This window comes from Thermobia domestica, chromosome 11 (genome assembly GCF_964235325.1).
Source record: "Thermobia domestica chromosome 11, izTheDome1.hap1.1, whole genome shotgun sequence".
Lineage (NCBI taxonomy): Eukaryota > Metazoa > Arthropoda > Insecta > Zygentoma > Lepismatidae > Thermobia > Thermobia domestica.
In genome coordinates, this window is record NC_137464.1 from 84,214,533 (window position 1) to 84,229,359 (window position 14,827).

General features: G+C 35.5%; 1 protein-coding gene across 1 annotated transcript in view; it reads left to right on the forward strand.

The window, feature by feature from the left end:
* Nucleotides 1-14,827, forward strand: part of LOC145663614 (putative N-acetylated-alpha-linked acidic dipeptidase) — a 111,811-nt gene that overhangs the window by 55,796 nt on the left and 41,188 nt on the right. Inside the window, exon 8 of the mRNA XM_081729723.1 lies at nt 14,627-14,805. Within this exon, the coding sequence (XP_081585849.1) occupies nt 14,627-14,805 (179 nt within the window). The remainder of the gene's footprint in view (nt 1-14,626; nt 14,806-14,827) is intronic.

Consider the following 14,827-nt stretch of genomic DNA (forward strand, 5'->3'; position numbering starts at 1 on the left):
ATAATGCCTTTCATACTACGAGAATGAGTTCAACTATACGTCATGGCCCCTCTAAAGCGGGGCCGCGGTGGCTCAGTGGTAGATCGTTCACCTCTGGTGCTTGAGGACCCTGGTTCGATCCCAGCTCGCACCAAGTGAACTTTGTGGTGGACAAACACCGTGTGCATGGGTTTCCTCGGTGTTCTTCCGTTCCTCCCACTTTCTTCATTCCACGATTTCACTAATTTCTCATCATCACCCCTCTCCTTTAGCCTAACCGGCATAAGCGTGGGACGTAAAACTCAAAGATTTCACTTCATTTTTTCCCTCGAAAGCGATATCTTTCAAAATTATTTATTGTTAGATATTGTAAATTTACGGTATCTATTTTAGTGGACGGGAAATTTTGCATCTAATCGGATAATTTCATGGCTTCTAACAGGAATTCGCAGTTACGAAATTTGCATCACTGTCTTTTGAAAGGATGCCTAGAAAAAATACTACTAAAAAATAACTGAAAACACAAAATGGATTTGATAGCCAAATTCACGTCATCTTGGTTCGTCATCATTTTTCTTTAAATATTTGTATTTAGTATTAGATTAGAGTTTAGTGTCCCTTTCAGCATCAAGGCTATATGAGACGTGAACTTACAAATTAACGTGGGTTCAGAACCATAGGAGTTCCCATCGGAAATCGAACCTAGGTCTCCCGCACCAAAGACGCGTACGCTAATCATATGGACAAGGGTGTTTGATATTTAGTAATGTGTACATAAAGTTGTGAAATTGCGCTTGTATAATGGAATGCAATTCCTTCTACTGACATAAACCTTCACAATACTTAGCTGGACAAAGTATCTTTAAAAAGAAAATGTCACTCTTTATGTTTCAGTTCCTGGTTCGACTGAAGGATGGAACAAATTGCAATGAGCGTTTTTGGATCCTACGTTGTGTAGTTGATTCATCATAAACTTGGTATTTGATACGGATATGAACTATTACACTTATTTGGTGTTTATTTCTAAATAAGTCCTAATACAATTTCATAAAGTTGTAATTCTTCTTTAGTTTGTATCACTTTACACAATGACAAATCCAAAAGGTGTGTTGTATCGGTGCAGTACCAGTTTTTCACGTTTTTCAAAATGTTCCAAAACCCAAAGAATAATCTTTAATTTCTGATATTTTAGTCGTCACAAATTACAATTTTATAATGTAGTCAATGTAACGTCCCGTTCAGCAGCGAGGCTATGTGAGACGTGGACCTACTGATTAACGTGCAATCCGAACCACATGAACTCCCACCGGGAATCAAGCCCAGGTTTCCCACGCCAAAGGCAAGTATACTAACCGTTAGCCACGAAGGAGCTCCACCATAATTTTAGTGGGTGATAAGAAATATTTCGCCAGTGCTTTTACAATAAATAAAATTTTATAAGTATTAAAGAACAGTGGAAAGAGATTTTATAATAGCTCTTTTATTTATGAGATATGAGTATTTAAAAAAAAAAAACAACTAAAGAATAGGTTGGCGGAACCACAAAAGACTCGTAAAATAAACTTTCTTATAAATACATACGCACCTTACTCACCTTTTATAATTGCTATGCTTACGTTCTCCATAAAAACAGAAATTCTCTTTTAATGATACTTTACACAAGATCATGAAGTGGGTTCAAATTTAATTAAAGGCAAAATACAATACAATAATCCACAAATATTGCCTCAAGTGAGTTTAAAGATTTCTAAACACTAGTGCGAAACCGGGCTCTGCCGTTGCGATCGATTTACAGGTCTTGAGACGAAAGTAAGAAGGGACTTACGCACACAGTAAGTAAAAACAATTAATATGCCTGTAACTTTCCCCCAAATGGGTGTATCTTAAAACTAACCTCACCATTATTTTTCTAATTAAATTCTAGCCCGAAATTATGTATCATATTACCCTATTCCCATTTTGAAAACTTGACCTTAATTCAAAATGGCGGATTTCAAGATGGCTGCCATCAAGGTCATATCTACCATACGACTTCCCCCAGGACTTATATGTATCCACATGGTTTTTCTTCACTTTTCTTCATTAACGCTCCGTTTACAAAGGGTAGTAAGGGACTTCTGTAGTAATCTCTAATAACCACATCACAACTCTTAAAAATTATTTAAAAAAATAGAAAACATGCACCATGGCAAAAATTTGTCATCACAAGTAATGATGCATACATGCCTTCTATCAGCAAAAAAAGTTTCATTGAAATTGGAGCCGTACATTTGAGTGATGTCCCTTGTGGGATGTGATTGAACGTGACATCAGAACACATCGCCCCCCTTCCCGGAATTTACGGGAATTAGGTGACCTGAGTGAGCACATGTGGTGCCAGCTCTCTCCAGCGACCTATCAAGGATCATTGCGTGTATGCCAAGACGTGTCGCCGTTTTTATCCATGCCAAAAGTCGACATACTGACAATTAGGTAGGTAGTCATGATGGTCTGGCTGATGTGTGCGTATATTTTAACTCGTACATTTTGTCTCGACTCGAATTTCGAGACGTCTCGACTCGAATTCGAGTCGAGTCGAGACAGAGACTGTCGAGTCGAGACACGAGTCGAGACAGAAACATATTTTCGAGTCGAGACACGAGTCGAGACAACATTTTCTCGAGACGAGTCGAGACAGGCTTAAATCTCGACTCGACTCGACTCGAATGCATCCCTAGACATCTTCAAATTAGAATATTAACTAGCTCAGAATTTTGTGCACATTTTGTCCATTTTTGTCCACCCAAGAAAAAAAATTGTACCATTCAAATAAACGAAGGAGAACCATTTCTATAAATTCGGCCACTTCGATCACCTGTAGCGCGACAGCTTCAAATTCGAATATATATACTCGACAGAGTCCATCCCAAAGAAACCGTTGAAGATGTATTTCGGGAAGAAATGAACAACCCTTTGGAAATGAGCTCTCTATTTGCTTTACAAAATCTAAAACTTGTCATAGCACTTACTTTCTGAGATAAGGATATAACTTCCCAAGTTTGCCTTTAAGGAGTTTATGTGAATATTTAAATATAAGTTTGTGTTGCTTTGATACGCACCTCGGTATCTCGAAACGTAACTCTTCTACTAAGTCTTCCGTTATGTTTTCAATAACTTTACCTTCTCCCTATTTATGCTCCATGTCTCGCTCAAATCACTTTATTCAATTTTAAAGTATCAATAATATACATTGCAAATTATTACTGTTTGAAACGGCCAATGTTACGCTAGAAGAAAATATTTTAGAGTTTACACATAATTGGATACAAAAGTAATTTCAAGTGGATTTATTTTATTTTAAACAAGAACATAAGGTTTTTGAATACAGGCTTTTAATACTGTAAAAACTGCCTTCGACAGACCCCTTATAAAACGGAAATATTTCAGGGTCCCATGAATTTAAAGGTAAAAGAACATGATTAAATTCTCTTGATTAGGCGGAACCTGTGTTGCGAAGAACAGGTGTTAAATTATATTTTTAATGGAAATTTTCAAGTTCCAGAATATAGCCGGAATTTTCAATCATTTAGAAATTTTTCGACATTTTGTAAAGGTTAGGTATATGAACTACGTTGACTGTAAAGATCTTCGTTTATTGTTACCCTACATATTTAACCTTTAGTCCACCGCCTTGTAAGGCTCTAGATACCGTGCGACTCTTTGAACGAAGTGCAATTCACATAATAATTTCCAAATACCAATAACTCGTTCTCTAGCTGGTTTAGAGACATGCAACAAGGATCATAATATACACAATAGTTCAAAAGGAAGCCAACAGTAGAGGGAGAAGCGTTCAAAAAGGGCATAACATCTTTTTTTTTTTTTTTTTTTTTGTCCTGGCCTTCGAAACAGTAGGTAGGCTTTTTTTGTTTACTGTAAGTTTTATGTGTAGCACAAATTAATACTGTAATTGAATACGGTAGGCTTATGTACACCATTTTATTTTATCTCGCCATATCCATTATATATATGTACATTACTTAATTTTTTAACATACATCTATCTTCGTTAACTTTAAAACCTTTAACGGAAATTTTTGCGAGTCCCGTTCAATTTCGCTAGGTAGGTTTTATTATATGCTTATGCCAGAAATGTTTATTTACATCTCTGAGTATATTTATTTGTAAGAAAACGTTAAAAAAAAGTAGTAGTAAACGAAGAAGAGCAGTGTAGAGGAGTCGCTAAAATTAATTCTCTTTAACGAGGGCGATTACGAAACATCACCTACTAATTGAAATCCTGATTATTTTCCAATAAAGTAAATTTCAATAAGCTTTCTTGTTATTGTTCGTCCCTCAATGCATACTCATCTCATTGTTAATTATCCCATATCGGACTCCCGAAGAAAACTCATCGAAACAACTTATTGACCGTGCCAATAGCGACTACTCTCAGTCATGACTCCGTTTTCTTTCATTCAGAAATAGAAAAGAAAGAGAAGAAAGTAGAAGGGTAAAAGAAGGAGGTAGGAAAAGGGGAGGAAAAGAAAGAAAAAGAAACAAATAGAGTATTTTATTAAGAAATAGATTACTGGATAATTCTGGGAATATAGCGAGAAGTCGAGAAAGTTGTTGAAAGATGAATCACTTTAAATGTTATTAACGATTAATCAATTTTAGAATGCTTCAAAATAAACACATGTTCCTCCATACCACCCAGACCTAGCTCCAGGCACTACGTTCGTGGGGTTGCCCAGATCTAGACCAGGAAAGGAGAAAATTGAAATCATTCTTTGTACTGTTATTCCAACCGGTGATTGATAACCATCCAGCATCTGAACTCTGTTCTCTAGGATCGACCACACATATGAATTAGCCAAGAAAGAAAAAAAAAATCAAACTTATAAACTCAATATAAATTTATGTATCGTATCAATAAGAGTTTCAACTTCCTGGAAGAAAGATGTCGTATCTAGGCTCATCCTGCTATTTTCGTTTCACTCCTAGAGCCGATTTAAACCATTAGTAGCGGTCCTTCATGACCTAGGTTATTTACCTTACCACATATATTAAAACATGACACATATATTATAGATGTTAATACGACAAACGATATCACTAAAGTTACTTAACTTGAATCTATCATGCATTCACACGCTCACTCACTCAGGACAGTGTATATATGTTTAAAGGAAACCAACTAACTACAAAGGTACAAATAGTTTATTACATTCATAGTGAAAAGAAAAGACAAAACAAATAATTATGAAGAAAATATTAAAATCACAAGTTCTTGGTTATATATCAATAGAATACATAAGTTATACTTTAGTAAATCTTTATATGTTCAATCATATTGACAAATGGAAAGAAAAAAAAATAAGTACATATATTATATCTTAGGCATGCTAGAGCAAAATTATGATTTGCGACATACGCAAAGAAGACACTTATTTTACAAAAAAAAATTGACAAAAAAGAAGGACAAGAATAAACTTTTAGGTGTAATAGAACTCACGAGTCTCTACTTCACATTGAGCAATAAAATATTAATAATTTTGAGCGTTCAAATCACAAATCGCGCACTACTCGTAGCGTCCAAAATATTTCGCTCCATTTAACTTAGTTTGTGTTTATATATATATCTATATATATATATAACTATTAGTTTATAAAAACCATTCATCAACTATATTTAGTTTGTGACTCTTAGCAGTTTATATCTGCACTCGCACACTGCGACGTTTATACCCATCTAGGGATTTTGAAAAATCACTTTCCGCCAGAGGATGTTTCTCCTCTTAGTCAGTCCATTTCCAAAGTTATTAATTGGATAATTTCGTTATTTGTTCAACACTGGGACACGTCATGAGACCTTTCCTTTATCCAGGGTCACTTTTGTATATATGTATACATGGTTCGGATTTAAAACGATCTTCCACAGGCGTAAGGAGTATGATGATTTAAATTGAGGATAAAAAAAAAACACTGGTCAAGTCACAGGATACATATGCAGGTGAGAAGGATTAAAGGTACACTTTCCACAATGGTTTTAGGTTAGTAGTTCATGGATAATATTCATTATGATGTGGGTTACGTTTAGACCTGCCGTTACTTCTTAATACATGCCATTAAATAATTACATAGGTTATCATTTACATCTATTCAGAAGAGAAGGAAAATTACTTGAGTGCACGGCGGTATTCTTGACAAAATCTATATTCTTATATTCGTCGGAAAACTTACTGGTAAACTATAGCAACCAATACACGTTTGGGGGGGCAGACACGAGCGCTCTTACATATATCCATATAATACATTTAATATCATACTTTTACTTTAAAATCATATTCACGTACTAAGTACATGTACATTTCGACGTATTCATTTATCTCTCTATATATATATATATTTATATTTAATAATCGCGCACACATTTTAAGTAATAACCCCAACAATAATTTTAGAAAAGGTTGCAAACATTCTACAAGAAAACAAATGACTTCCGACATTACATATGAAAAAGAATTGATTTTTACCTGATACCGCGCATCTATAAATTTCAACTTTCATATAGTCAATTCGTGCTTAAATAATTAAAAAAAACTTTGTGAGGCAGGCACGTAACACAGAACATTCCTAAAGATATAAATAGATAAACCAAAATACAATTTCTGAGCCCAGGTTAACTACAAGATAAACGAAAACCAAAACAGAAAGGAAAGTGACCAATGGATTAAAAAAAAACTTAAAGGGACTTCGGTGAAAGAACGTAATTGAAGTGTCGTCAAATACGAAGTCTTTATTCATTTCGGCGATAGGTCAAAATGTGATGGAGGACCCAATCATTATCTACTTTATCCATGAATCGTGTCTTGCAACGTCTCAGCTGGTAATTTCAGATCAGAGTTGTACGTTAAATAAATCGTAAGCAACAAGTTCAAAAATCGGGGGGGGGGAGGTTGAAATTAAAAAAAAACTCTAGGGAAGAAGTAGAAGAAGTATAGGTAAAAAGAGAAGAGACAGAACACTACAACTACGAAAGATAAGTGGTCGAATTTACGTATACAACATACTATAACCAAATATTCTCTTTTATGTCAAAAAGGGTTCGGCTTACCAAATAAATAGCCAATAAAAGATCTCTGCGAAGATGAGACAAGTCTGTGTCCCCGATGGGATTTTCGGAAAGACAAAGGCTTTAGGGAAATCCCACCACTCACCGTATCCGGTCAACACCCTTGCAGATCCCGGAATCCTCCGGAAGGTTAGAGACGGCGTTAATTTAGAATTTCAAAAGAAAAAAAATCATCCGACCTCTTGGAAACTAGAAGATTCCAGAATAGTAATGAAATTAGAGTAATAGCTAAGATATCCCTAATTAGTGATTTGCCAAAATAAAAAAATTAAATAAACTGAATTTTGGATCGGTGATTTCTATTGCCAAACTTCACCGATAGCTCCCCTTCGCAGAATGCGCTAAATTCTGAGGCATCGATTAATTTCCATCACTATCTAGTTTAAAAAACTAAGAAAAGAAAACGAAAATATTCAAGGGGGAGGGGTCGATGCCCGGGTACGGTAAAATAAATTTTTAATAACTAATTGTTTTGATTCTGTAACCCTGTCAGAGCTGTCGCCTTCATGAATATTGTAAGCTAGCCCGAGTAGGTAACGTGAAGAAAAAAATCTCACGGAGCAGGATATTCTATTTTAAAACCGACCAGAAAATATAATTCACTATAGCCCCAAGTTCTACAGCTACTATTGTCTTTTGCATAATTGATTATTAAATATGTCCAGTCAGCGATTATATGATGCTACCCATGCTATCAGATGATATTATTATGGTTGATCATTACTATAACACATCAAACTACAAAGTATTACCATAGTCCGACTATATATCGCCCTCCGGTCCGCGTGATATTCCGGTGCAGGGGTCAGAACCTGAGATGCTTGTAGCTATACGTATCTATTCAATATATATATATATCAACACGTGGCGAAGTATTCACTGGGCTACTATATATTTAACTATATGGGTGTCCTATCTTCTATATTCATCTACTACAATATTCATATACTTCATATTCATATTCATATAATATTCATATCATCATCTTTTTCATTTACTACGACGCTATATTCTACAAACACCCTGTCTCCTCTATCTACGCCCAGCCTATATACACATTTCATCATAATACTTTAAAATCTATAGTCACTACAAACATTTCCCATTCCGATCACTGCACGACAACCTCACTCGAACTCAAGACTCCTTCACCACACACACAATACTATGTAATACCTGGTAGCTTTATTAAGAAAGAAAAAAAATCATACGTATGTTCACTGAAAAATAGAATTATCTGCGATAATATTTAATGTTTATGAAATTCTGACAACAATGAAATTATTCTGCAGCCACAAAAAAAAAGAAATGAACATTTAATATAATTTCAAAGCGAAGAACTAGCATCATATCGCCCGACTTCTGTTAAGAAATTACGTATTGTTTATTTACTTAAATATTTCGATTTCTAGACTAAGCAGAATGTTGTAATTTTCAGAATATATTAATTTTGGGTCACTTAACCTAACGGTACATCCATATGGGCTGGGAATTATACCTTCTAGGTTTTATTTCGAAAAGAAAGGTCAATTCCATGGAAACTAAATCACTAAGAACATCGACATAAGAATGACGGTTAGTACTGATTTTTAACACTAGGGGCTAGCGACGATATGATCAACCCTTGAACCACTGAATGTGACCTTGTACACGGAATTATTGTACTATATTACGTTCACTTTCAAATATTGTTTATAAGTTCATTTAATGACGGAATAATAAAAAATATTATCGCATAGTAAATACTACACTGTCCATATTTAATTATCTCACACACTCTTTCATCACTTAACTACCACTACTACTGATACTACATTACGAACACATACATGCCACATCCATACTACACACTACATTAATACATGTTATACTAATAAATATACACAGACAACATTCAGATTTTACCATTTTAAATCGGCTCTATCGGTTACGAAAGGAAAGGGAAAGAAAGGAACAGGGCCAATTGGCCCTTGTATTCACTAAATCACATTCTTAATTCAACCTGTTTAATCAATGCCCCCGAGGGGACATATCAAAGTGTTGACTAACAATAGGACCCCTGCCCTGAAGGGGCAGGAACCCGGAACAAACTACATGTTCAACTCATCCCGCTGGAAGCCGTACCCCCAATTTGGGAGTAGACAGGAGCCCTCTTGAAACTTTACACGTGCATAATGATTACTATCCTAACTACAAAGGAATTAAATACCGCCATGTTACTAATAAATAAATACAAAAAGAAATCACATTCACTACATACACGAAAACAAACGGCAGTGAGGCAGGCCTTACGTAACTCGAAAAGAAATAGTTTTTAGGATAAGAATATTTTAAGGGAGAAAACACTACTCCTCCGAAACTGTTTGTGGATCCCTAAGAACAACTCGCAAACTGATGCACTTCGCAGAACCTGTCCATCACTAACTATATCTGCACAACATGGCGTCACCGAGTTATGCTTCCTATTTTAGTTCTTCAGTCCGGTTTTTTACTATGAAAATCTAGCAAATTATGGCTCCATAGCTTCCTGCTTACGCCCCTTCAATTATCAAACTAAATTTACCTGGTTAATGGAGCTTTTCTAGCTCATTTCTGTTTTTCTGAGCTGGAAGATCCGAGTCTGGCTGTTGTCAGCAAAATTTTCAGGCATGGAATGGGAATAATCGCGCTCTAATATCATAGCGTAGGTGAATCCTCCAATCAAAACAAAGCATTTTTGGCGGTGGGGCTTTGAAACGAATAAAATTTGGTAAAATCTGGATTAAACTAGATTTTAGAAGGACCTAGGTATCTAAAAGAGAGGTGAAGGGTGATCCTGAAAATTCTGTCGAATTTTAGATTGGTTATTTGATCTGAAAAGTTCCGTCCAATGGTGGACCTATATTTTCAGATAGCATTGACACCGTAAGAATTGTAATAATCCATTTACATATCCATATACAAGACTTATAACTAATTTAATATATAAATAAAGATATTGATTCCCAAAACTATAATTCGTAATGAATTTTTACAATTTTTCATGTTAATTTGAAATAGAATAACAAACAAAATTACGAATTATATGAACAGCCAGAAATTTTTTGTTAAACGTCAAGTACAGTCGGTGCAAAAAATTTCGGGCACCCTCCTATTAAAAACATCATCACATTAGACTGTAATGGCATATTACATATTCTTTATTGACAGATGCTTGGCGCAATTACTTTTTATTTGTAAATTAATATATATATAGGTTATATAAGTATATGTATATTTTAATTTCACATACAAACTGTGAGCCGTTTGAACCCAAAGAAACAAAATGTATTCAAGAAGCCGTGGACGCTTGCGGAGCTAAAAACATTAAAAGTGACCTTGCGTTTTTCAATAACTCGTTCAATTTCAAAGATCATAACGAGATTAGAAGAGCGATGATTAGGACTTTGTAGTGCATTTGAGCAGTTTGATTCAATGGCGAAACAGACGCCATTAAGACCAATCGGACAAGCATTTCTTCGAAACGCACAGTCAATAGATGCGAAAAATCTTGGCATAAAATTCTTGTCTAATGTAAATAAAATGTTCCTGAGAACAATGACGCACGAATTTTAGATTTATCGGCAAATAACATTGTTTCTTTGAAATACTGTCTCTTAACGACCCATGACACGGAAGGAACATTTTCCATGTACAGTAATGTTTTGACTGATAAATGCAGGTTTTTGCCAGAAAACACAGAAAATTACATAGCTGGGTATTGTAGCATGAATGCATCATAGTTATACACCAAGTATATTTAGTTCATGTAATACACCTTTTTTATCTTTTTCCTCATTTAACTTTAGCTTTAGAATAGTGCATATTTACAAATTTTATTGCATATTTGCATATTTTCAGTGCATATTTGCATATTTTCAGTGCATATTTTTGTCATTTTTAGCGCATATTTGCATGTATATTTTGCCGGTTTTAGTGCATATCGATCCGAAGTTTACTTATCACTAAGGCCCGGATTTTTATGTAGTACAAAGTACCGAAATATGTTCATAAATATGTAGCAAAAATCAATGAAATATATAAGAAATATGTTAAAAATATGAAAATATGTAAAAATATTTTTTCGTCTTTATTTTTGTCTGTGCTATTTTCTTAGCCTATAAATATACTGTAACATCTTTCCGTAATAACTTCCTACAGATACGTACAAATTGAACATAAAAAATATTGATTTTTTTCTAGCTTCTCGCTAACATTTGAAATCCACCCAAAATTACTTGCAATGTACGCTAGTGAACATTGAACAACAGGATTTTTGAACGCACTTTGAGAATAACGTACTGCTGCACTGGACTCTACAGGAAATGTGCTGACAACTGACTTTACAGCATCAAAATTTTCATTGTAGAAGTTAACAGCCTGTGCCCAATCCAGGTGCCCCACCGTGTCAGTACAGGCTGCGGTGGTAGCGACATATTTGGTAGCATATTGTTGTAGCACTGCACACGACCAGGGGCTTTCTAAAAAACTTTCTTATAGAAGACACAAGCTCATTGACTTCAGGGAAGTTGATCCGCACTTCCTCTGCTACACGATGTAATACATGGACCAAACAGCAAATATGAATGAGGTTTGGGTAGAAACTTTAAGCGCATCGACAGCTCTTAACATGTACGCCGCAGCATCAGAACACATCAGAAGCACTTTTTCTGCAGGAACACTTTCTGGCCACAACACTCTCAGCCCGTCATTTACGAAACGTGCAACTGTGGAATGGTTTGTTTAGTCCAAAACTTTTGAACAGATCAGAAATGGTCGTGATGCAGAATCAGGGTCAAGCTTTCCTACTACCAGATTGGCAACGAAACGTCCTAATACGTCTGTAGTTTCATCCACCGCAAACCATATATGTGAATCACCAATTTCAGCTCTAATGTGTTTGATAGTATCTTCATAACACACATCCAAATAATTCTTGCGGATAGTAGATTCGTCAGGAATGTGTCTCTTGCAATATTTTTCCAAAAAGGACGCGAACTGTGGGACTTGCAATTTATACCAAGGTATGTCTGCTGCTATGAACGCAATGGCAAGGTCTTTGTAAAATTCACTGCTGCTTTCAGATGTTGGTTTTGTTTGGGTTAAAAGTTTTCGCTTTGTGGCACGCTATAACACCTTATTTTTCATGTGAGTAGCTGTTTTCTTGTTCTGATCCAATTGCGACTCCATTGAACACCCCACTTTCTTATCGAATACTTCAGAAAATACCTACAATTTTACCGTCTGTATAAGCGTCATCCATAGCTATCCACGATTCCAATTTTGACGCTAAAGAGGAAGCCTTAATTGAAAACAAGAAACAAACTGACTCGGTCACAAGCTGCACACTAACAAACCGGTCGTGAAACGGAATCTTTTTTCCCTTTGTTTGAAGGAGGAAGTGGCGAAGTAGCCATCGAGTCATACAAAAGCTATTTTTTATTCGATTTAAGAAACAAGTGATAAAGCCTAGCCGCTCCAATCACCTCCCTCTCTTCGCTACCCGCAGCCCTACCCGTAGAGGTTACACATACAAAAAAAAAAAAAAAAGAGCCAGTCAACTGTGTGCGTTTAAGTTTGTTTTGTCGGCACACATCCGAGTGGTGATTGCTTGCAATGGCAATAAGCACAAAAATCCTTATATTGTTTTCTTTCTTTATATATAAAAAACAGATATTTTTTTCAGGATTGAAAGCGATAACTGACGACGTTTGTTTACATATTGTAGGGTGTATTATTTGTTTTAACCCAGCATTCCCGCAATGCAAATTGGTTGAACAAAGTGAGAGAAAGAAATACAAATAATTAAATAAAGTACTTTTTGAGTTATTGTTCAATATATAGGCCTATTTTTATTTGCGTATTACTTAAAGAAAATTAGCGAAAAGAAGCAAGGAAACTGAATTTATGTAAAAAATGTACAGTAGACGGAAAATATGTATCAGACTTCAAAATATGTAAAAATATGTAACGTGATTTTGGTTTATATGGCTCTTTAATTCGTAATTTGCAAACATTTCATATTTTCACCAGCGTACATACAAAGGAAAAAATATGTAAAAACATAAAAATCCGGGCCTTACTTATCACACTCACAGCAGCACTGGTGAAGAGTGCCGCTATCAGCAGAAGGCGAGGAAAGTCAAAATGCACACTTGACAAAAAAAAAAAAAAGTCCGTAAGTACTCCTTGCTCTTGCTGCTTGCTATATTGATGATATCCAAGTTTATTCTAGTTTCAACTGTCAACTCATGCAGGAGACTGTTTTCCTTTCGTTTGATCTACATTCTCAAGTCAGTGAACACTTAGTCGCTGTAAACACTGACTGCGGAATGTAAATCAAACGAAAGGACAACAGTCTCCTGCATGAGTTGACAGTTATAACAAGAATAAATATGATTGAATATCATTGATATAGCAAGCAGCAAGAGCAAGGGGTACTTAACGGACTTTTTTGTCAAGTGTGCATTTTGACTTTCCTCGCCTTCTGCTGATAGCGGCGTTCTTCACCAGTGTTGCTGTGGATGTGATAAGACAGTGTTACTTCTAGAGGAAAAAAACGAGTTTGAGAGCCTTGACTGGATTAACCATTCATCCTACTTTCTTTTACTTCACAACAACGAATTTTCAGTTCAATTTGTGAACAAAACACCTCCTAGAGTATGACGTCATTACGTAATAATTTGACCCCCTTATCCTCAAAACACTAAACGCGCTTTGTTGTGTGTTATGGTATACTAAAGGACTAACTATTCCCAAAATTTCAGATCTTTTTTTATCCAGGCTCATTGGAGATATTGGTCAGTGAAACATGCTAAATTGACATAATTCCCCAATTTTTCGATTTTTTTTAGGCCTTTGGGAGCAGCTACAGATCTGTAAATTTTTGTGTATTAACTTATGACCCCGGACTACATGCACACACAAATTTAGATCTCTACGTCAGTTGTTTCCTCTTCCCAAACATGTCTTCAATATTTAGAAATGTTGCTACTGTAGACTCTGATTTCATCCCCTTCAAGTGGTTTTAGGAAAAAATGTTAAGAGATCAAAGTTTTAGCTCCGCACGAGTTGAAGGTGTTTAGCAATTTTCAGTTTGGTAGGACAAATGCATGCTGAGATATTCAAAACAACGTAAACGCCTAAAATCGAAAAAACGCAAAATGGCGGCTGCCGCTGTGTCGCCATGGGATGTTTTAAAAATAATTAATTGTGGTTTTGAAATACCCTGATATAGGTTAAACATTCATGAAAAAATTAGATTTTTTGGAGATGGCCGAGCGGCACATGCTTGATCATATAGAATGGATTGAGTCCACTGTAAGTGTGTTTTACTCATGTCTAGACTCGAGATAACGTTATGTTAAAATATTGAATATGGTTCAGTTTAAAATATTAGTATTCTTATCCACGCTACTGTTGGTATTTCCTTCTTCTGTCTCTTTTATGAAAGATATTTGTCTTATTTTTAAATACACATTCTCTATACAATAAATCAACTTTCATTTTCCAGAAACTTGGACGACACGATCCCACTTCCAGCTAACTGGTCAGGAGGTTTAAATATTACTTACGCACTTGGACCAGGCTTTAAGAATTCCAGTTGGACTTTGAGACTTGAAGTTTACACGCATAACGAAAGTCGAGTAATTTATGATGTAGTTGCTACAATTCAAGGGAGTGAAGAACCGGGTAAAAAAGAGCGTTGTTTCTC